Source organism: Notolepis coatsorum (assembly GCF_963971535.1).
Source record: "Notolepis coatsorum genome assembly, chromosome: 18".
Lineage (NCBI taxonomy): Eukaryota > Metazoa > Chordata > Actinopteri > Aulopiformes > Paralepididae > Notolepis > Notolepis coatsorum.
The window spans coordinates 48,898,199-48,923,486 of NC_140182.1; the positions used below are offsets into that span (position 1 = coordinate 48,898,199).

At 42.5% G+C, this 25,288-nt stretch overlaps 1 protein-coding gene across 1 annotated transcript in view; it reads left to right on the forward strand.

The window, feature by feature from the left end:
• The window catches only part of arih1 (ariadne ubiquitin-conjugating enzyme E2 binding protein homolog 1), a 36,852-nt gene extending 31,401 nt beyond the window's left edge, over positions 1–5,451 (forward strand). Inside the window, exon 14 of the mRNA XM_084335437.1 lies at positions 992–5,451. Coding sequence (XP_084191563.1) covers positions 992–1,076 — 85 coding nt within the window. The 3' untranslated portion in view covers positions 1,077–5,451. The remainder of the gene's footprint in view (positions 1–991) is intronic.
• Positions 5,452–25,288: the final 19,837 nt, after the last annotated feature.

Genomic DNA, 25,288 nt, shown 5'->3' on the forward strand with positions numbered 1-25,288 from the left:
TGCGTGGTCTCAGTCTCTCCTCCTCTCCCTCCCTGAGTGGTCTCAGTCTCTCCTCCTCTCCCTCCCTGAGTGGTCTCAGTCTCTCCTCCTCTCCTGAGTGGTCTCAGTCTCTCCTCCTCTCCCTTCCTGAGTGGTCTCAGTCTCTCCTCCTCTCCCTCCCTGAGTGGTCTCAGTCTCTCCTCCTCTCCTGAGTGGTCTCAGTCTCTCCTCCTCTCCTGAGTGGTCTCAGTCTCTCCTCCTCTCCCTCCCTGAATGGTCTTAGTCTCTCCTCCTCTCCCTCCCTGAGTGGTCTGTCTCTCCTCCTCCTCTCCTGAGTGGTCTCAGTCTCTCCTCCTCTCCTGAGTGGTCTCAGTCTCTCCTGAGTGGTCTCAGTCTCTCCTCCTCTCCTGAGTGGTCTCAGTCTCTCCTCTCCTGAGTGGTCTCAGTCTCTCCTCCTCTCCTGAGTGGTCTCAGTCTCTTCTCCTCTCCTGAGTGGTCTCAGTCTCTCCTCCTCTCCTGAGTGGTCTCAGTCTCTCCTCCTCTCCTGAGTGGTCTCAGTCTCTCCTCCTCTCCTGAGTGGTCTCAGTCTCTCCTCCTCTCCTGAGTGGTCTGTCTCCTCCTCTCCTGAGTGGTCTGTCTCTCCTCCTCTCCTGAGTGGTCTGTCTCCTCCTCTCCTGAGTGGTCTCAGTCTCTCCTCCTCTCCTGAGTGGTCGGTCTCTCCTCCTCTCCTGAGTGGTCTGTCTCTCCTCCTCTCCTGAGTGGTCTCAGTATCTCCTCCTCTCCTGAGTGGTCTCAGTCTCTTCTCTCCTGAGTGGTCTCAGTCTCTCCTCCTCTCCTGAGTGGGCTGTCTCCTCCTCTCCTCAGTGGTCTGTCTCTCCTCTCCTGAGTGGTCTCAGTCTCTCCTCCTCTCCTGAGTGGTCTCAGTCTCTCCTCCTCTCCTGAGTGGTCTCAGTCTCTCCTCCTCTCCTGAGTGTTCTCAGTCTCTTAACAGCCTTCTCCTTCTTGTCTTCAGATACTGTGAGAGCAGGCGTAGGGTGCTGTTACAGCATGTGCACGAAGGCTACGAGAAGGACCTGTGGGAGTACATTGAGGATTGAGGACACGTCTCCCATGCAATGGACTCTTGAGTATCTCTACAAACTAGAGCGCTGATGCAATTAAACACAGTGCCTCTTTGACGCCTCTCCCTGAGCAAAACCAACCACTTTTGCATAATTTTTTTCTCCCCTGGATTTGTTTAACAAAATCTTCAAAAGTTAATTCTATTTAAATAAAAAGGTAAAGTAACAATAATTAAATAAAAGATTAAGTGTACTACAGTGTTGTTAGCAACAGAGTGGAATCTGAGGAAGCAGATAATCCAACTAAAACAAATACATCTTGGCTTGTATTGTAACACCTCAACTATCTTACTTTCCTCTTTTATGTTTTTTTTTCTTTTCTTGTGGATCTATTATGTTTTGATTTTGAGTTAATTTTTATTTATTTGTATTTTTGCATTAGTGTGAAAAATATTTCTAAAACACTGCTTTAATTGTCCTGGGCCATGTCCGCTAGAAGTCAGCAAACTCCTCGTCTGGGTTGCTGAATGTTGATTGGCTGACCGCAAAGGGGCAAGACATTTCCCTGGAGTGAGGGAGGAGGGATGTTTAAAAAAAAAAAAAAGCAAGTCTCTATTTTTCAATTTGTAAATAATCCACATGCATGGAAGTTCCAGAGCAGGAGTGGCATGTGTTTGCATAATTTTCTTTAATTTTTTATTTAATCTTTTTTATTTTAATCTTTTCAATAATTTTTTAATATTTATTCTTTACCGATATTCATAAAGGTGTATATTTGCTGCATAGGTTTTGGAGTCTCTGTCCCTCCCTAGGTTAGTGAGTGGGGAGTTTGGAAATGGGAACCCTCCCATCTCCCCTCCCCGTCTCTCCGGAGAGACCACACAAGTGCGCAAGTTGCGCCCTACCAGCGACTCTGAACGGGGACCGATAGAAAAGGGTCAATCCCACTTTGCCAAGAGCTGAGATTGAAGAACTCTCGTCAAAGAGGGCACAACAAGTTAATAAAACCAGGAGGAATTTTTTTTATAAAAAATAAACACTACAAATGTCCAGGTGGAATGAACGTACCAGCCCTGTCTCCCTCTATGCTGTAAACCCCCTTCCCCTTTAGTTGTTTTTAAGAGATGTTTAACATTTAAGAACAACTTTTACTAATTATTTACCAGAGACAAGTTGAGTGACATTCACTCATTTGTTCTTTTTGTGTTTTTCCCCAATGTGGCTTGAGGTAGTCCTCTTTCAAGCCCAGCTTGCACCTTGGGGAGACGGAGCGAGGGTAACGAATGTACTGATATCGGAGGGGATCACTGTCAAACAGGGTCACTCTAGCGGAGAATTGAACCGCCCTCTTTTCTCGATCCTCCAACCGGAGGATCGAGAAAAGAGTGAGGGGCCAATTCAGGATTGCACGGGGCCGCCGATGGCCAATAAGGAGATCTCTCTTTTAAGTTGCAATGAACCTGAACATTGCTTTAAAAACCAAGCCGTGTAGGTGGACTTGCTTGAGCCTTAGCTGTGGCCAGATAAGGAACTTTAGGGGAAGGATTGTTTTGTAATGCTATTATGCTTTTGCATTTGTTGGAAGATTTTGGCAGCGAAATGTCGGTGCCCTTCCAGGTATTGCATTGTTTCTGTGTGTGGTGGTTACTCTGGATGTCGAGCTCTCTCTGCTTGTAAACACTCGCATTTATATGTCTCAGTGCTACAGCGGTCTTCATAAGACCGGCTGGAGAGGACAAGAACATACAGCTACTAGTGCTACGAGCTAGGAGACTAATGACTCCCAACAGTGTCGGCCATCTTTAAAACACAACCTTTTCCCCCAGATCCTTGGGCTTTACTCGCCCAATTGCTTATTATGTGTTCAAACAAATGTATTATTTTAATCAAGAGAAAAAAACAACCTGTATTGTTTATTTCAATAAATGTCATGTCATTATTGGGAGTTTTGCGTGAGTCATTAGAATAGGTTTTCTCTCTGTCCTGTGGATAATCCTAATGTCCATTGCATCTCTGCTCTTATGTTTTTCCAATGTATTCTACAAGCTGTGACAGAGAGCCGTGGTTGTCTTCCTGAATAGGGTTGAAAGGATTCAATTTCCAGTGCCCTCAACAATTCTTGGCACCTGGGTAAATGTGGTATATAAAAAGAATAGTTTTTTATCAGCTTGATTTAACGCTCAAAATATGAGAGAAATCTAAGTCAAAATTGTATTTTTTTTTCTATTTTTCTCCCATCCTAATTTCGCTGTGCCAATTCTCCCCTCCCCTGTCTTGAACGTTGCTCGCATATGCCCCCCACTGGCCGATTGTAGGGAGGATAGAAGCCTTGCATCACGTGTCCCCTCCGATACACAAGGAGGCAGCCCGTCACATCTTTTCCCCTGCCGGACTCTCATTGGCGAGGTGTAATGTGTGGGAGGCTCACACTACCCCGCCATTTCCTGTCTCTGCTGTGCAGGCGTCCCCCAACCGACCTGTAGGAGTCGCTGTCCACAACGTCCAGATTACCACCCATCGACTTCCACCCGCTAATTCTGCCAATTGAGTTAGTATGACGGCCGGCCCAAGCCGGAGGCAACGCCGACAGCCGGATTCGAACCCGGTGTCTCTTGTGTTGGTGACGAGCACAATGTCTGCTGCACCGCACAGTTAAAATAGTTTAAAGATTTTTTTTATTCTAAAATAAATACAAATATTTTGCATCATTAGCACCCTGAGAAATTCTGAGAGTCTTTGTGTACTCTTTTAAAAGTGGTCATTTATACATTTGAATGGGATTTTAGGTGTACAGTGGGCTCTCTGAATATTCATCTCTGTGTTAGAATACTCAAGCACAGTACTGGATTATGTAGGAGTCCCAGAGGGTTCCAAGAAAATCTAAATCACCCTGCTGTCGCCAAGTTTAAGCGGCCGTTGATTTTGGGTAGAACTTTATATATTTAGAAATATTTTCATAAACCGCATTGGACAACGCCCTTCCCATCAGAACGCATCAGGATGCCTCCAAAACCACGCCCTGCTAGGTAGCTAGGAGACAGCTATGTGTGTACGCGTGCAACTGTGTGTCACTAGAGGGTTTGATAGACTGCTCGCTTGTTCCTATCATTTGACTTGGTCATTCGTTTGATTGGATGTCATTGTTTTAGCTCCTGCCTTTTACCAGAACGACAGATGTATTTCCATTTAGGTGTCAAACGTCTTATTTTATTGATTACTCTTGATATAATAAGAAATATAATGTTGCCAAAAATCTGTGGCAGTTTATTAATGTGACATTTCAGTGACTTTTTCCTGTCTGAATTCTCCACTGACTTCCATAGTAGTACCTAACATTACTTTCACTTACAGTGACAGGAGGGTGACTATTTATGTTCTTTGAATCCTCAGGGACTGGACAAAATAACACCACTACCTAACCCATACTGTTTGAGTACTGTACACCTAATCCCACCAAGTTCCATCCAAATGTTGGCATTGGTCTTTGCTTTATTAGCAGGAAAGATAGATTATCATGAATGACCAAATAAGAGTACCCTAAGACTCAGAATATACTATTAGATTTTGTTCAAAATAATTTCTCAGGTTGCTAACGATTGTGAAATTGTGAAAAAAGTTTAATGTCTAAATGGACCGCTTTTATATGGTGCTTATCCAAAGCGCTTTACAACTTATGCCTCCCATTCATCCATTCACTCACACCATGCAAGGTGCCAACCTGCTCGTTAGGGGTTAAGTGTCTTGCTTACACTTCGACACACTGCCAGGAGGAGCCGGAATTGAACCGGGAACCTTCTGATTATCAGACAGCCGCTCTACCTCCTGAGCCACGTTGCCCACGTTTGCTCTCAAATGCAGAGTCAGATCAAGCTGATAAACGCCAATGAATTTTTTTTTCACTGCCTTTTTTTGGTTCATATTTACCCAGGGTGCCAAGAATTCTCGAGGGCACTGTATGAACACACTTTTTTGGGGGGACAAAATGTTAAAGCCTTCTGTACCAATTTGTATTGCAAATTGTTGGTATGAGGACTCCAAGTTCTCATGTACAATGTTGTTATTGTTATTGTTTTTTTTCATTGCTTTTTGTGTCCATCTGCCAGTGTCAAACCCATGATGATTCAGGTTTAACGGTAAAGGGTGAAGATGGACACTTCTATCCTAAGCCACTTTGTTTGGTGCGGAACACAATTGCTAGCCCAACATGCTCTGCAAGGCTCCTTGTTTTGTGTCTATAGTAGTTCATAAACATTTCACGTTAACATTCAAAGTAACAGAAGCAGCTGCTTTCATTTAATTGAGACATCCCAAAAAAAACTTTTAATACTTTTTCTACATATATCTTTTCTTTATGCTATCAAAAGTGTTTATTTCTTATTTACATAGTGTAAAAAGAAATTAGTTGTCTGTTTTGGAGAAAATATTAAAGTGCAAAGATGTTTGCAAACATGCTTCTGGCATGCGTGATTGTTTCATAATGCACACGATACATCCACTGTGGCAGAGGCCAATTAGAGCCTATTTAGATTAGATTCAAATGTATGTCATCATACAGCACAAGTACAGTACAATGAAAAGAAGTTTGGCATCCAACCAGAGTGCAAATGTAACAGTAAAGTGCAATATACAATGTACGGGTGATTAAATTGGATATAAAATATATAAATGAGTACTACTGAGTAATAGTGCTAATCGGATGTATGTACAGTGTTATAGTATTATGTACAGTGATGCAGGTATAAAGACACTATGGTAGTACTAGTAAGTCATACTGGCCAGCGGTAACTCATATTCCAGAAACTCAAAGCTATAATGAATATTTGTATATGTATTTGAAATTCTGTGTTGGATGAGAACATGATAATGTATATGACTTAAGCCAAACACGATTCTTGGTACCTGTAAAATTCACTTGAAATTGTTTCCAAATGGACGGAGCTGCCCAGAGAGAATGGTCACCCACAGCAGATGGAATTTGCAACATAAATTACTTTTGCCACATGAGGGGGACAGAGACCAGGTACATATAGATTATTAGTTGTGGACTACAGTAGATGTGAAGCTATCATTTCTATGCCAAGATTGTTAAGCTAAATGCATCACTTCTATAAGACGTATAATGCAAATATATGATCATACCTATCTTTAGCACAGCTGTAACCGGTGCTTGTTATCTGCACTTATATAGATTGATTGAAAACTTTATTAACAGATTGCAGCAATACAGTACAGCTCAATACAAACAACTGCTAAGAGGATGAAGACCAGAAAAAGACTTGTCTTGTTTACATAAGGGTCCTCCTTTTTTATGACATACAAATATACGGTACTGTGTAAGAAAGAGAGAACATCAGAAATCCGAAGGGGAAGAAACTACATTAGAGGGTTTTTGGTGTAGTTGGGGGGAATTGCCCTCCTAATAAACTGGAAAGCTCGGAACATGACCTTTTTTATCAGATAAATAAGTACGCATCATGTTCTTTTCGAGACTAATTGCACTTGACCTTCATTACAGCTGCGTGTGCTTGTTTACATCAGGGTCCCCCATTTTCAATTCATCATAACATATATGACATACACGACATACAGATAGACAGTAGGCTACTGCTACATCTATACATTTGACATGCCAGATTTGCAAATACAGTACTGTTTGTGATACAAAAAGAGTCCAGAAAAGAGAGTATATACATTTGACGTAGAAACTACATTGGAGGAGGTTGGGTAGGTGGGGGGGGGGGGGACTGTACATTGGAGGTGGTTGGGGGGGGGGGGGGACACTGTACAACTGTACAAGCAAAACTGTACATTGGAATATTGACGAAACCATACTTGGTCATTTACTGTACATTGGAGGGGGTTGGGTTAGGACATTTACAGGGGCCAGTTTCGAATTGCAGTCTCCCGTAGGTGTTCTTTGAGAGTGGTTTTGAAAGTGGGTAGTGATTTACATTCCTTTACAGCTTTGGGTAGGGCGTTCCACATTGATGTGGCATAATTGCGAAATGTACGGGACACAATATGTACAGCTGACATAGAAATGCTGACTGTCTCTTCGCCCGCATTACCTATCAAGAGAGTTCCCGGAACTCATGTATGCAGTAGTGTACATCCAACATGCCAACATGAACAATGCACTGGAAGTTATAGTGAACATGGTAAACAAGATGGCCAAAATATCAACAGATGCACCTAAATTTCTCCTAGGCGACTTCAATCACTGTCAGCTGGATGGTGTCTTACCTGCATACCACCGGTATATTGATTGCCCTACACGACTCAACAAGGTGCTGGATAAATGCTACAGCTCTGTTCCCAGAGCATATAGATCCTTCCCGCTACCGGGCCTGGGACTTACGGAACACAACGCAGTTCTGCTGGCCCCTGCATACCAACCAGTCATTAAAAGGGAAAAACCAACCATAAAGACATCCAAGGTCTGGTCAGAAAACAACATTGAGGCCCTTAGAGGCTCATTTGAATGTACTGATTGGGATGCTCTAAACTACTTCAAGGCTAAACTATAAGAATAAAATAGCAGATAAATATAATCAAGGGGACATGCGCTCAGCCTGGAAAGGAATTAAAATTATGTCCGGGATGAACAACAATACAGCCCCTAAAAATATACAAATAGGAAATAGTAGCCATGACTCCCTGCCAGACGAGGCAAATAAGTTCTTCTGTCGGTTTGACTCTCAGGATTTTAGTGCTGAACTTAAGGAGCTATCAGATTCACTCTTACCTGGACATCCACTGGACGTCTCCACGCAGTCAGTAGCTAAACATTTGAAAGAGATTAAGGTAAACAAAGCTAAAGGGCCAGATGGAATATGTGGACGGACACTGAAACACTGTGCAGATCAACTGAGTCAAGTGTTTCAAAGACTTTTCCAGCTCTGCTTGGACTCAGCAGTGGTTCCTGATCTCTGGAAGAATTCTATCATCATTCCAATTCCAAAGATCAGCAGACCCAAAATCCTCAACGACCTGCGGCCTATAGCCCTAACATCACTAGTAATGAAAAGTCTGGAGAAAATTGTGAAATCTGAAATTGTTGATGCAACCAGATCAGCTCTTGACCCCATGCAATTTGCATATAGACCTGAGAGAGGTGTTGATGATGCCAAATCAGTTATTTTGAACTCTGTACATGAGCACTTAGAAAAAAAGAACACATAATGCAAGATTACTCTTTGTTGACTTTTCGTCAGCCTTCAATACAATGCAGCCTCACATACTTGTAGAAAAACGTATAAATTACTTTAACCTGGATCACCAATTTATCAGATGGATTATCAGTAGGGATGCTCGATATTGGCTTTTTTACCGATACCGATATACCAATATTGTCCAACTCTTAATCTCCGATACCGATATCAACCGATACCGATATATGCAGGGTTTCCCCCCCCCAAAAAAAGAAAAAATTTCAGGTAATTAACATTACATATCTCTTGTTGTGCAATTAACAACATTATGCATACTTTTGACAATAAATAAAATCAGAATTTGTTCTTACTTGCTTGCCTGGGTAAATAAAGGTTATAGAAATGTAAAAAAAATATATATATATATATATATATTTTTGAAAACCGATACAGATATTTTTCGATATCACATTTTAATGCCGATATCGGCCGATAATATCGGTAGGCCGATAATATCGGACATCCCTAATTATCAGTTTTCTTACCAATAGAACTCAGACAGTAAGTATAAATGGAAAAAGTTCCAAATCAATAATAATTTCCACTGGCTCACCGCAAGGCTGTGTTCTTTCTTCTCTTCTCTTTGTTTTATACACAAACGATTGTCTTAGCAAATATATAAATCACCATATTGTAAAATTTGCTGACGACAGTATTATCCTATCTCTTCTCGGTCAGTCAGATAAATCACACGGACCCATAATGCAAGACTTTGTAGACTGGTGTGATGGCTGTTTTCTGGATTTAAATGTATCCAAAACCAAAGAAATTATTATCTCACCAAAACACATTAAGAGTATTTTAACCTTTTCATTTGTATGCTGGTTCACATCCCTCTGTCAAAGAGACAAGAACAAACTGCAAGGTGTTGTCAACCTTAGCTAAAAAATTATCGGCAGAACACAAAGATCCCTAATGCAGTTTTACAACACCCAAGTGCTCAAGAAAGCACACAAAATAATTGATGACCCCACACATGTCCTTCATGTGTGTTTTGACCGCGTAATTTTTTTCTGTAGACGCATTTTGCGGAGACGCTCTCTGATTGGCCACTTCATGTGACATGTGCGCCCAATCGCGTGACGAGCTGTGTCTTTGATTAGACCCATTTCCGGGTCTAACAGCCTGCAAACTACCTAACGCCTAGTTTATCACTGGTTAAGCTTAGGCACTCTTTCGAAGTTGGTTAAGGTTAGAGTTTGTCTTAGAGCAGGGCGATAGAACACCAGCCCTGATTCCAAACTCTGTGTCAGTGGAGTGGGATGTTCTGAAGCCAGATTGGAATTTGTAGATTCGATTTTTTCCCGCAAGGTACTTTTCGACCTGTTCGTATACTATTTTCTCCATGACTTTCGAGATGGAGGTAAGAATAGAAACAGGGCGGTAGTTGCCTGGGTCTAATTTGCTGCCCTTTTTGTGCTGGGGGGTTACTCTCGCAATTTTGAAGTCTTTGGGTACGTGTCCCTGTTTTATGGAGAGGTTTTTTTTTTTTATCCACTTTTTCTCCCATTTTTTCTATATTTTCTCCCATCCCAATTTCGTATCATCCAATTCAACCCTCCCCTGTCACGAACGCTGTTTCTTGCCTCCCACAAGCCGGCTGCAATGTGGACTAAGTCATACATAGCACAAGTCCCCTCCGGTACTTGAGGTAACAGCAGTCGCATCTTTTCACCTGCGCAGCTCGATCTCTCAGTGTCGAGGAGTAACGCGTGGGAGGCTCACGCTGCCCCCGACACTTCCTGATTCTACTGCGCAGGCGCACCAACCGACTTGTAGGAGTCGCTTGTTCACAACGTTCGATCCCCACCCTTCAGTTTTCCCTCCCCGTAATACGGCCAATGTGTATTACTGCGGACGACCAGCTAAACTGAAAACAATGTGGAGAGCTGGATTCGAACACGCGAATCCTAGCGTCTCCACACTGGTGGCGAGTGACTTGCCCACTACACCACCTAGCCGCCCTGTTTTATGGAGAGGTTTATTATGTGTGTGATGACTGGGGTGATGGCGGCTGCTGAGTCTCTGAGGAATTTGGAGGGGATATCGTCATGGCCAGTGGCCTTGTTAGGTTGGAGGGCGCTCAGTTTTTTTTAGTACCTCAGCCATTTCTAGTTTGAAATCGTCTTTGCGGACCCCTAGGTTATTGTAGTAGGCTATGATGTGTTCTACCCCCAAATGCCCTGAGTGGGAGGGTAGTTTTTTTTTTTTAACAATATATTTATTGGGTTTTAGTTTGCAAATTACAACATGTATATCAGCAGAGCAGTATTCAGCAAACATTTTCACCCCGTTCTCCCTCCCCTAACCCCACCCCACACAAAATAATAATTAACTTCAAAAACAGGTTCACATAGGAAGGATACATATTTAAATAATAAAAAATAAAAAATAAACATAAATAAATAATAATACAACCAAAATGTTTTACACATTAAGTAAAGGGTGTTTCTTGTCGTTTTTACACAATAATAAGAGTTGTCCCACAGTACGATTCCCCCTAATCCTGTTCTTGTTGAAGCAAGTTCCCAACATTCGTATTATGCTTTAAGAAGTACACAAATGGTCCCCAAGCATTATCAAAAATGTTTTGTTTACGTCTAACAATATACACCATCTTTTCCATTGACATATTTGAAGCCATTTCTTTAATCCACATACCAATTCTTGGTCCATCAACATTTTTCCAATTAAGAGCTATTACACGTTTTGCTTGTAATATGCACATATCTATAAATCTAAACTCTTTGCGTTGTAGATGTGGGGTGGTAGGATATAAACCAAGAATAAAAAGCTTGGGATTCAATGGCAACTTCTTTGATAAAATTTGATCGATCAGATCAATAACATCTTGCCAGAAGGTTTTCACTTTCACACATTCCCATATGCAGTGGAACAGTGTCCCCCTTTCCTCACTACACTTAATACAAGTATCTGGAATATTATCATTAAACTTATGCAATTTAACAGGAGTAATATATGTACGCATCAGCCATTTATATTGTATACGTTTTAGGTTGCTACTGACTGTCTGACTCTGTGCCTCTTTACATGCCACGCTCCATTCTTCTAAAGATATTTCCTCCTCTATGTCTTCGTTCCATTGATTCAGTTTTAATTCAGATGATTCATCTGAACCAGATACAAATAAGTCGTATAGCATTGAAATTAGACCTTTACCATAACAGTGTCTAGTGACTGCTACCTCTAAGATGGAAATATTCGGTATATCCAATGAATGGTTCTGAGATGATATAAAACTCCTTAGCTGAAGATATTTAAAAAAGTGATGTTTCGGAATATCATATTTTGTAGATATTTCCGCAAAGGACATGAATACTTCATCCTCCTCCCTGTATACGTCTTGCACTTTCCTTAACCCCTTTTCAGCCCATACTTTAAATCCACTATCGTTTTGCCCTGATTTAAAATTGGCATTGCCCCAAATAGGACTGAACCTGGATCGGGACGTATTTATATTCAAATATTTGAGTGTGTCAAACCACACATCTATCATGTTTAAAATAATGGGGTTGTCTGTATTTTTCTTCAGATATTTACGGTCTCCAGAATACAAATACAGGTGCAAGGGTAAGCTCGGTTTAACAGAGCAGGATTCTGAATGGATCCAAGCAGGGGGATTCTCCGATGAGAAGTAAAACATGATCGTCCGCAATTGTGCTGCCCAGTAATACCATTGGATATTTGGGCATTTCAGGCCTCCTCGGTCATATGGTAGGTAAAGTAGAGATAGACGTAATCTGGGGCGTTTATTTTGCCAAATAAAGTTGGTAAACAGTTTCTTGATTCTTGTCAACAAAGACGAGGGGGGAGGTAAAGGGATATTCTGGAATAGGTAGAGAAATTTAGGGAGTATATTCATTTTTAGAATATTAATCCTGCCGATAATTGAGATAGGTAGGGATATCCAACGCTCTATTGAAGAAGTACTAGCTTCCAGAATTGGGTCATAGTTTATCTGAGAAATCTTATTCACCTCAGGGACAATTTTTATTCCCAAATACGTGAATGTATCTGTTGAGTTGAGAGTAGAAGCACAAACAAGCCCATCCTCCCTCTCTCTTTCATTGAGTAACATTATAGATGATTTGGAGTGATTCACTTTATAGCCAGATATTTTCCCAAATGTTTCAATAAGACTTAGGAGTGCTGGGATAGATCTGTGTAGATTTTTTAGCATTAATATTACATCATCGGCGAAGAGGGCTATCCTATGTTCTATATGACCTTCTCGAATCCCATGAATATCACTGTGCGTCGAGGGTAGTTTATTTACCAGTGTTGTGGCTATGTTTGTGAAGAAAATGTTTAGGTATTTGGCCACATCCAGCTTGTCTGTGATGAGCGTGTTGTCCGTCTTTATGTTTATGTTTGAAATCTGGTTTTAAGTTTTTTAGGTTTTTAAGTTTTTTACTACCTAAGATCAATTGGCTCTCAAAGGCCTATGATTTTAAGAGTAACCAGTAATGCTATGTAGCCAACCCTGATGTATATATCCATACATTTGTCAAAGCTGGGTTATGGCTTACAATAAAATAATCGGAAGAGCAGGAACCGAAAGGAATCAGCTCAAATGTGTCTTTATTATAAGTATGTGCATGGGACCCTGCTATCTACAATGCATCCAACATTTAAAAGTCATTCAAATAAACAACTTAAGGCGTGCATAACTCGTACAATGGGGGAAATAAGTATTGAACACATCAGCATTTTGTCCCGTAAATATATTTCCAATGTGGCCATTCAAGAGAAATTTTCACCAGACTTTGGTATTAACTCAGGGAATCCAGACAAAAAATCTAAACATTAAAGTCCATACATAAATAAAGTTATGTGTAATAAAGTGGAATGACATAGGAAAAAACTATTGAACACACTAACTAAAATTAATTCAATATTTAGTGGAGGAGCATTCGTTTGTAATGACATGTGATGTCTTTAAATCTTGAAGATTGCGGGGGGGGGGGGGGGGGGGGGGGCTCTTGTGAATCTGGATCTCCATGTGTTCAGTTGGGTTTAAGTTAAAGTTTTCAAGTTTCTTTAATAGTTGTCATACAGAAGTACAGAATACTTTTATACAAAATGCTTCTTACTGTTACGCTCCAGAGACTGTGCTAGACAAGATAAGTATGAAATAAAATAGTATAGCATGTAAATTAGAAGTAAAAAAATAGGTCACAGTGTTCAGTATAGACATATGTACAATGTTTGATGCAGAATAGAAGTAACTGAGTTACCATATAATATACATATAATTGACTGGGCCATTCCAACAAGTTGATTTTCTTTCTCTGAAATCAACTGCAAGTTTCCTTTGCTGTATGCTTTGGATTGTTGTCATGGTGGAAGGTCCACCCACGTCTCATCCTCAGCGTCCTGGTGGATGGCAGCAGGTTCATCTCAAGAATCTCTCTGTACATGGCTCCATTAATTGTTACTTCAATGATATGAAGTCTGCCAGTACCAGGAGAGGAGAAGCAGCCCCACACCATGATACTTCCACCTCCAAACTTCACTGTTGGTAGTGTTATTCGGGTAATGTACAGTGCCATTTCTCCTCCAAACATGGTGTGTTGTGTGACAGCCAAAAAGTAACATTTTGGTCTCATCTGACCAGAGTACATGCTCCCAGTAATTCACTGGCTTGTCCAAATGTTGTTTGGCAAACTTTAAACAAGCTTCAACATGTCTTTTTTTCAGTAGTGGAGTCTTGCGGGCTGAGCGCGCACAGAGGCCATGGCGGTGGAGTGCATTGCCTATTGTCGTTTCTGTCACAGTTGTACCTGCTGCCTCGAAGTCTTTCTGGAGCTCTTTCCTAGTGGTCCATGGCTCTTTGGCTACTCTTCTAAGTATCCTTCTGACTCCTTGATCAGACATTTTGCGAGGAGCACCTGTGCATGGCCGGTTTATGATGGAGTGATGTTGCTTCCACTTATGAATAATGCCCCCAATGGTGCTTACTGGAAGATTCTGAAGTTGTGAAATACGTCTTTAGCCAATTCTATTTTATTGATTTGCAACAATCTGTTTGTGAAGGTCTTGAGAGCTCTTTGCTTTTACCCATCATTTGATGTTTCTTGTATGGCACCTTGGTAACAAAAAAAACATTTTATAGCCCATCAATATATTCTAACCCAGTTAACATTATTAGCACAGATAGGAGGTAGAGTTGCCTCCTAATTAGTTTTGGTTTTCAGCTAGTTCCTTGCCTTTCCTTGCTGTGGTGTACTGCTTTTTCTTAGTGTGTCCAATACTTTTTTCCTGTTTCATTCCACTTTATTACACATAACTTTATTTACATATGGACTTTAATGTTTAGATTTCTTGTCTGGATTTCTTGAGTTAATACAAAAGTATTGTGCAAACTTCGCTTGAATACGCTCATTGGAAATACATTTACTGAACAAAATGTTGATGTGTTCAATACTTATTTCCCCCACTGTATATACTTTGACCAAGTGAGGCTATTGACGTCTAGGAAACACCTCCCTTCTCTCCTGATATGTCGATATATGTTATATCGGCACGGTGGTGTAGTGGTTAACACTGTCGCCTCACAGCAAGAAGGTGGCGTCCTTGACGAAGACGGACAGGAGCACTTTGATTTGACGTTGACGCCCTATCTGCTCCCGGCTGCCCATGGGGGGAAGGACAACGGGATGGGAAAAATGCAGACAAACTGCATGACAAATAAAAACTTCTAGTCTAACAATTATTATTATTATTATCACCCCTTGCATGACCATGAGAGATTAAAATCGAATAGATGTTTTTGACAGCCTTACAAAAGACAGGTTGTTTTGGTAGTCACCCCTTTTGGTAAACAAATGGGTTGAGGAGTCTCTGTCCCACCAATGTACCTGTTCCAAATAGTTTTTTTCTCCACCCAAAATGTGGGAATGACATTACACAGAGGTCTCCCATGATTCTTCTAATGTCTATAGAATTTGACCCCTCGGGCGCTCGGGTGGCATAGTGGAGATTGTGCTCGTCACCAATGAAAGAGGTTGCGGTCTCGACTCCCGGAGTCAGCATTGCCTGCGGCTTGGACCGATAGTCATACTAACTCGTTTGGCTGAGTTAGCGGGAGGGAAGTCGTGGGTGGGAATCTGGCGTTGTGGACAGCGACGCCTACAGGTCAGGTCTGGGCGCCTGCTCAGCGAAAAGGCAGGAAGTGGTGAAGGCAGCGTGACCTCCCACGCGTTACACTGAGAGTCCTCGCTGCCAGGTGAAAAGAGAGCCGCTGGCTGTCTCCGCATGTGTCGGAGGAAGCATGTGGTAGACTTCAGGGTTCCCTTGTACCGACCAGTGGGGGGAACATGCGCACAACAACCAGGTAGGGGAGGGGGAGAATTGGCATAATGACTCAATTGGGATGGGGAGAAAAGCATAGAAAATCAGGTGGAGGGGGGGCGGCTAAGTGGCGCAGTGGGCAAGGCGCTCGCCACTAACGCAGGAGATGCTGGGTTCGAGCCCAGCTCTCGGCTTGGCTGGTCGTTCATACTAATACAATTGGCAGTATTAGGGGGTGGAAAAGCTGGTGGGTGGGGATCGGACGTTGTGGACAGCGACTCCTACAGGTCGGTTGGTGCGCCTGTACAGCAGAATCAGGAAAGTATCGGGGGCAGCGTGAGCCGCCCACGTGCTACTCCTCGCCACTGAGAGAGATCGCGCTGTACAGGTGAAAAGATGCAATGGCTGCCTCCTCGTCTACCGGAGGGGACACGTGATGCAAGGCTTCGTCCACATTGCAGCCGACCAGTGGGAGGCATGGTCTAGCGACGTTCGAGACAGGGGAGGCAAGAATTGGATAATACGAAATTGGGATGGGAGAAAAATTAAAAAATGGGGAGAAAAAGTTGATAAAAAAAAGAAAATCAGGCGGAGAAAAATAGGATTAAAAAATATATAGAATTTGACCCCTCGTTACCATCCTCCTAGGCCAGTCATAACGCCACAGATGTCCCTTTTTAGACCCTTTGGCACACTGTCTATAGTTTCACTATTTCCAGCCCCTTTGGATCTCTGATTAGAAAGACAGCAACTGCGGGCTATTATTGAGAATAAGTGGAAAAACAGTACAGGCCTACAGGAAGGTGAATCAACCTACTCACATGTCACCATGACCTGGCAAGTATAGCCTACTGGAGCTATACAACAGTTTATATATTTGTAATGACTTATGGTAATTAATCATATCTTATGCTGATAATCTACATTTAGCTGATGCTTTTATCCAAAGCGACTTATGAGTTGTGTAGAACAAGTCATTATTAACCCATGATGTTTTAGAGGAATTTACTGTATTAGCTCCTTTATGATACTGTGACCCACATATACATTATTGCGCGCGCACACACACACACACACACACACTCAGTGTGTGAAAATGGGAAATGCCCAATCAGAGCTTCTACCCATTACAACATTACAAAAAGACGAAAGTCTTTGTCTGGTCTGCATCCCCTTAACAATTGTTTGTATTGAGCCGTATTGTATTGTACCAATTCTGCAATCTGTTAATAAAGTTTTTAATCAATCAATCAATGACGGAAATCCTGCCACGTTCACAGACTGCCAACACACAGCTCCTAGCAAGTGCACAAGGAAACAGATTCTTATCTAAACAGCTTTAAAAGGAGCTCACCCATGCCAAATGCTTGAGTTGTCAAGTTGTTTATTAAAATCATAAATCATGTTTATGATTACAGTATGATAGCATATGGGTCTCTAATTATTAGTATGTGCAACTTTGGAAATGTCAGAATAATCAATCTGTAGGAGCCAGGTTTACAATAACGCAATAATGGAAGTGCCCTTTTTGCACGTCTTTGGTGACAGTGTATACGTTTATAAAAACGCGTTCGTCCACATTCCTCCCTTTTGTCCCACGTCAGGAAGTTCGCGTTTCAGAAAGAGTTCCAAGTCAAAGTTATTAGTTAGTGGAGGAGCCGATCGAGTTCAATGAGTGACTAAATTAACTATCCTGTTGTCAAAGATATTGGTCAAATTGAATGAACAAAATTGTATCAATTAAATTCCTGTGTTAATTTGGAGGCATGCGAGGAAAAACAAATATTAATGAATTCAAGACATCAACCTGGACCTCTGACAAGTCCATGATCTCCAACAAAGGGGTGATAGCATGCGGGTTAAGTGATCATTACATGATATTCTGTACCCACAAAAAGCTAAAACAAAAGGCCGGCTGTCACAAAACAGTCACATCTAGGGACCTCAAAACCTACTCTAGAGAGGCCTTTAACCTAGAACTGGAGAGCATGGACTGGTCAGATGAGCTAGTTGAAGAAACATGGCTTGGATTCAAAACCAAATTCACAACAATACTTAACAACATGGCACCCCTAAGAACCACCAGGGTTAAAAACCGCGCTGAGCCATGGATGCACACTGAAATACTGACCGCTATGAAAACCAGAGACAAAGAAATCTCAGAACTTCATAAAAGTCAGACAAAGCTTACCAAAAGCTCAAACAGTGAACTCCAAGCCCACATGGTTGAACAAAAAATGCAAAGAAACAGACTAATAAATGACGTAAACACCATGATCAAAACCGCAAAAGAAAATTCATCAATAACAAAACCAAGAAAACAAAAACAAACCCAGAGAACTTTGGAAATTACTCAACAACCAACTAGGCTGCAGCAAAAAGCTTAAAACCAGATTTACAAACATAAACATAAAGACAGAAAACACTCTCATCACAGACAAACTGGATGTGGCCAAATACCTAAACATATTCTTTACAAACATAGCCACAACACTGGTTAATAAACTACCCTCCCACTCAGGGCATTTTGGGGTAGAACACATAGTAGCATACTACAAAAACCTAGGGGTCCGCAAAGACGACTTCAAACTTGAAATGGTATCAACAGCTGAGGTACTCAAAAAACTGAGCGCCCTCCAACCAAACAAGGCCACTGGCCATGACAATATCTCCTCCAAATTCCTCAGACTCAGCAGCCGCCATCACCCCAGTCATCACACGCATAATAAACCTCTCCATAAAACAGGGACACGTACCCAAAGACTTCAAAATTGCGAGAGTAACCCCCCTGCACAAAAAGGGCAGCAAACTAGACCCAGGCAACTACCGCCCTGTTTTTTTTTTTTTGGTCTTTTTCCCCCTCCATTTTCCTCCGATTTTCTCCCATCCCAATGTTAGTCGTTATGCCAATTCCCAATCCCCTTCCTGGTCGCTGCGCACTTACCCCCCACAGTCGGTCTGGGAGAGTGGAGGCTATCAAGTGCTTCCTCCGACACACGTCCAGCCAATCAACCGCTTCTTTTCACCTGGCAGCGCGGATTCTCATTGAGAGGGCGTAGCGTGTGGAAGGATCACACTATCCCACTCAAGTCCTATCCACGCTTAGCAGGCGCCCGACCGAACTGTAGGAGTTGCTGTTTACAACGACCCGGACCCACCCCGCCAGCTTCTCCCACCCTCTAATACTGCCAATTGTATTAGTGTCAAGCTGGTGACAACCCCGGAGCTGTGAGCTGGATTCGAACAGGCGAATCTAGCCGCTCCGGGGTTTGGTGAGGAACGCAATCTCCGTTACGCCACCTGACCGCCCACTACCGCCCTGTTTCTATTCTTACCTCCATCTCGAAAGTCATGGAGAAAATAGTATACGAACAGGTCGAAAAGTACCTTGCGGAAAAAAATCTAATCTACGAATTCCAATCTGGCTTCAGAACATCCCACTCCACTGACACATGCCTTCTCTATTTGAACGACCACATCAAACAAGAGGTGGACGCGGGCAAATACTGCGGCATGGTCATGCTGGACCTACAAAAGGCCTTCGACACTGTCAATCACTCCATTCTGATTGACAAATGTGGTAAATATTGAGTTGAATTTCATAAATAATATGTGTGAATAATTAGAGATCATCACAGTTACTCTGCCAACTAGCAGAGTGGGTTTTCAGTGCTAAATATGGATGCAACAGGGGTGACAGAGAGCCATTCTCCACCCCCACTATGTGACCAGATTAGTACTGTATGGTAATAAGGCCCAAAGGGTCAAAGCGTATTCACACCCCCCCCACCAGAGGACATCATGCCCGCCCCCCCTCGGGAGACAAGACCCAACACAGCGACCACACGGACAGGGGCCCCCAGCAGAACCCCTCTGTCTCTGTCCCATCACGTCGCCACAACCCAAGGGGGGGGGGGCTGCCAGCCCCCACAGAAGACGCCCACGGACCAACTGTATTCTATTTATTGGCTAGAAATTATAGTATATAAGAGGAGACAAATTGGTAGTTCGGGAGCCCTCAGACCAGACACGACCCCAGGGGTCTGTTGGGCTCCACCGCTCCTTCCACGAGAGACTGTGCTGCTTTTTATGTGAGTAACTTATGGACCCTTGGTTGGTTAAAATAGAATGTAAAGATACTTATCTTAGAAACCAGGCTTACTCATATAAAAAAGGGGCCTACAGTAAACTATGTATGTTCAAATTATGTTAACGAGTGACTGTTTTATGTACATTATTGAGGTTTGAGATGCAAACCTGATTGTGATATTTCTGTACACAGACAGCCCTGTTAATGTTCTCTGATAATCTTTTGTCCTATTCACCTTGGTTCCCTGGCTCTGAGCAAATAAATGCTGAGTTGAACTACAGTTCTGGTTTGTCTGGCGTACACGTTTATTCCTCACCTGCTTAAGTCAGATGAGGAGATCAACAATTCTATCAAGTATGATCCCTTTTCTCCTCCTTCCAGATAAATCAATCTCATTGTATTGTACTACAATAACCTCAAATTATTGTAGAAGTTCTGTGGGAATTTACCACACAAGCTAAAAGCAATTGGTTTTGATAGTCTATCAGTGAGCTGGATGCAATCCTACCTGGAGGGGAGAGAACAGATGGTGGAGGTAAACGGTACCCTCCCAGTGAGCTGTGGTGTTCCACAAGGAAGCACTACTGTAGGTCCGCTACTGTTCCTAATTTATGCAAATGACATGTCGTCAGCTTGTGACTGCAACTTGTTCCTGTTCGCGGACGACTCAGCCCTGCTGGTCTCTGACAAGAACAAGTTACAGGTTGAAAAAACCCTCAGCTCGGAACTAGGCAAAATCTGCACCTGGCTTGCTGATCACAAACTATCATTACACCTGGGTAAAACAGAGTCCATTCTCTTCGGTTCAAATAACAACCTGTCAGACTACTGCTTGACCTTACTCCTAGAACCCACCTCACCCCTGCCCACTTTGACAACCTAGGATGGCTTAGAGTAGACGACAGAGTACAGCAACTTGCAATGGGCCTGGTCTACAAGATACACTACACGACTAAGGTACCCATGTACATGTCAAAATACTTCCCAAAGGTCAGTGAATACCACGATCACAACACCAGAGGGAGCTCCACAAATCATGTGAAACCCAGATTCGGCTCAAACAAGGGACAAAAAACGTTTTGCAATTATGCCACATCAATGTGGAACGCCCTACCCACAGCTGTAAAAGAATGTGAATCACTACCCACTTTCAAAACCACTCTCAAAGAGCACCTACGGGAGACTGCAATTCGAAACTGGCCCCTGTAAATGTCCTAACACAACCCCCTCCAATGTACAATAAATGTCCTAACCCAATAATACACGAGACCCTCTTTTTGGGACCAAGTAAGGTTTCGTCGATAATCCAATGTACAGTAACCCCACCCCACCCCGCCTACCCAACCGCCCCCCACCTATCTGTATGTCATGTATGTCATATATGTTATGATGAATTGAAAATGGGGGACCCTGATGTAAACAAGACGAAAGTCTTTCTCTGGTCTGCATCCCCTTAACAATTGTGTGTATTGAGCTGTACTGTATTGTACCCATTCTGCAATCTGTTAATAAAATGTTCAATCAATCAAAGTAATTGATATACACATTTGTTGGTGAACACTCGACACGTTGTCGCCAGGATCGGACCGGGAACCTTCAAATTACCAGACGACTACTCTACCTCCTGAGCCACTGATCCAATGACCCCAATTGGCCTAATGGGGGCGCTATAATTAAAGGTAAAAACTTTTAACTCCTACGCCATGAGTCTGATATACACAAAACTTGGTATAGATAGGCCTATCCATCTATCATCATTCCACAAATGTGCCCCAAAGACCCATAAATCCCAATTTTCTATTTTTGACATCTCTTAAAATGTAGGTTTGATTGATTGACATTTTTAATTAACAGATTGCAGAATGGGTACAGTACAGTACAACTGAATACACACAGTTAAGGGGATGCAGACCAGAGAAAGACTTTTGTCTCGTTTACATCAGGGTCCCCCATTTTCAATTCATAATGACATACAGATATACAGTAGTCCTCGTATGAAACCCTCCAACTAGACACTGTCTGGAGGAGGGATATACCAGACCTGGAAAGTGACTTTGATTGGCAAGAAGCATGGGCAAATGTCCGTCTTACATCAAGGAACCCGGACCATCAACAAATCAATCTTAACTATATTCACAGGACATACTTGACTCCTATAAGACTGAACAGAATGGGCCTGAAACAAGACTCAAAATGCTCCCAATGTACAAATGGAGACGAAGGGACATTTATGCACATGTATTGGGACTGCCCACCAGTTAAGGCATTCTGGAAAGATGTGACCCATCAATTATCAAAACTCGTATCTTGGAATATACCTGTACACCCCTCTGTATTGCTTTTGAATGATGTTTTTGAGTTTACAGTAAATCCACAGCTAAAGAGATTGGTTTTATCGGGTATCACAGTAGCTAAAAAACTGATCGCATCACGCTGGTTTCAACCGGAAAAAATGTGCCGGAAAGTTTGGTCTCTTACATATCTCTATGTGATTTATCAAGAAATATCTACAGCAAGAATTCTGGGTCTCAACGAATCCAAAATGTCAAGGTGGTTAGAAGTGGTGGAGAGAATAAAAGCTAGCTTATAATGGTAGTGTCTGGTTAGGAGTGAGGGATAATGGAGGTACTATCCAAGGAGGGGTCCGGGAGGGGGGGGGGTTCGAGCTGGAGCATATGTGTGTAGGGTTTTAGAAAATAGGTATTAGGGGTATATCCTGTATAAGGCATTTGTATAATTGTTAATTTCGTTGGATATACACTGTATACGGTAAAATATTATTATAGACTTTTTTTTGTCTTCTGTTTCTGTACTTGCATGTAATTTTAGCCACCTTGACTGTTAGTTTCATTATGCATTGTGTGTTGAGTACTGACTTTTAATAATTTTTGTTTTGCAATAATAAAAAAAAAAAAAAAAAAGATATACAGTAGTTACATTTGTGACATACAAGATATGCAAATATACAGTACTGTTAAACAGAGATCCTAATATATAGCCTACATACGAGTGGGAGGGAAATGTACATTAGGAGGGGGTGGGTGGGTGGGAGGGTGTTCGGACATTTACGGGGGCCAGTTTCGAATTGCAGCCTCCTGTAGGTGCTTTTTGGTTTTGTAGGTGGGTAGGTATTCCCTTTTTTTGTATTTTATTTTTTTTATTATTTTTTAAACAAACATATAAACAAACATGACAACACACGATAAGATATACAAGCATTAATTGTCAGGGCACATCCAATGAGATCACATTTTAGTTAGTTGTCTTATATAAGATATACCCCTAATACCTGTTATCTAAAAAACCTACATACATATGCTCCAGCTCGAACCCCCCCCTCCCGGACCCCACCTTGAGAAGTACCTCCACTATCCCTCGCACCTAACCAGACACTACCATTATAAGCTAGCTTTTTTTATGGCTGTGGGTAGGGTGTTCCACATTGATGTTGCATAATTGCAAAACGTGTTTAGTCCCTTGTTTGTGCCGAATCTCGGTTGCACATGAGCAGCTGTCAAAGCCATCTTTACGAGGATGACACGGTTCTCTATTGTACTGCCGATTCTGTGCAACTGGCCACTAAAAATTTACAACTCTTCTTTGATTTGGCAGAGCAATTGGTCAAAACTCTAATCAAATCAAATCAAATCAAATTTATTTATAGGGCCCGACAACACACGTTAATGTCCCCATGGGCCGTACAGGTCTTCTTTAAACAAGTCAAGAAGACAACATAACAATAAGTCAAGAACAGAACAAGAACACCATAAGGTCCAAACATTTTTTAGATGAATGCAAATAAATGAAAGAATGCAAGCACTCCCAGACATACCCCACGCGAAGGTAAGGAAAAACTCACTAAAACCTAACAATAGGGAAAAAAGCTCCACAGGCAGTGTGGAGGAGAGAAACCTTAGAAGGGCCATTCAAGGGGGGATCTCCCTTCTTAGATGTTGGTGATAGTAGTGTTGCAGACGGACAGTTGGTAAGCATGCACTCATGTCATGTGTGTGGTGAAACACAGATGAGTGCATGCAATAGCAACTGTAAATTTTGAAAAATTAAAGATAGAGCTAATAGCGATAGCAACTGAACATTTTGAAAGATTAAAGATAGAGTTGATAGCGGATCTATTTGAGGCACAGGGGCGGCGCAAAGAGGGTCACGTCCTCCCCGTCTTAGTCACGGGACATTCAACACTCCGGTCGTTGCTCAGGGACAGCCGGAGACAGGGAGATAGGGGGTGGCGCAGAGAGGGTCGCGAACTCCCCGACATCATCGCGGGACATCCGGCACTCCGGTCACCACTACGAGACCTCCGGAGACAGGGGGGCACGCAGAGGGGGTCGCAATCTCCCGGCCTTCGTCACGGGACGTCCAACACTCCGGTCAACACTCCAGGACAGCAAGTCATAGGAAGACAGGGAGACGGGACAGGCGTTAGACAGCTCATGAGATTGTAGTAGGCGGACATAGCAATAGATACAAGTGGTAGGCATATATGTGAATGGAGTAGATATATGAAGTAAGCGTATTATGTGAATAGAATAGAAGTACTTAACCCAGCAATGAAACCGCGTTGACTGTTAATCTGTTAACAGTCTGTTAATCAGTTGACAGGACCACAGACAGACGGCGGTGAATAACTGATCCAAGGCCTCGGAGGTGCATGTAGAGCAGTCACTACAAGCTTGGCCAAGACCCCGAGGCACCCATCACCTTAGTCAGCGCCAGGAGACGGGTACTCAGAGAGAAGGGGGAGGGAGGGGGGGAGGGAGGGGGGAGGGAGGGAGGGGGGGGGGGGGGAGGGAGGGAGGGGGGGGGAGGGAGGGGGGGGGAAGAGTTAGAGAGTTCCCATGTTTGTGGTGCTGCAAAGGAGCAGACATGCAGTACCCTGTAGTGCCATGTAGTACCCCGTAGTGCCATGTAGTATCCTATAGTACCCCATAGTGCCATGTAGTACCCCGTAGTATCCTGTACTACCCTGTAGTGCCATGTAGTACCCTGTGGTGCCTTGTGGTACCATGTAGTACCCCGTAGTGCCATGTAGTTCCATGTAGTGCCATGTAGAGCTATGTGGTACCATTAGCACCACTAATTCCTTATAGGGGAACAACACCAAAATGATGAATTCCAATGTTATTTCCATGGCCATGGAAAGTTAAATCAATATTTGTGAATATGCCAAGCCACAAACCAGAGAAGACTCAAATGTATGTCATTAGGCATGAAGTAGTATATTACAGTTATTATATTGTTTATTTCAATTCTTTATTTCTGGAGCAGCTTCAGACTTTATACTTGATGACATCACACGTTTGAGTTTTAGAACTCTAGTTGTTGGTTTTGAGAGAGTTGTTTGTGTTTATTCACTAATTTAAATTTGGCATACTTTAGTTCCCCCTTTAATCCTTAACCTTAAAAGAATGTTCCTGCCGTAAAGAATGTACTAGTATGTTCCTGCAGTAAAGAATGTACTAGAATGGTCCTGCAGTAAGTAAATAATGTACTAGAATGTGCCTGCAGTAAACACAAGGCTTTAGCTCCTAGAACCAAGGACTGTTATCTTGTCTGCTGCGAACACCAGATTACACTGTCAAGTCGCCTCAGAGGGCAGCAATAAGGGTGAGACA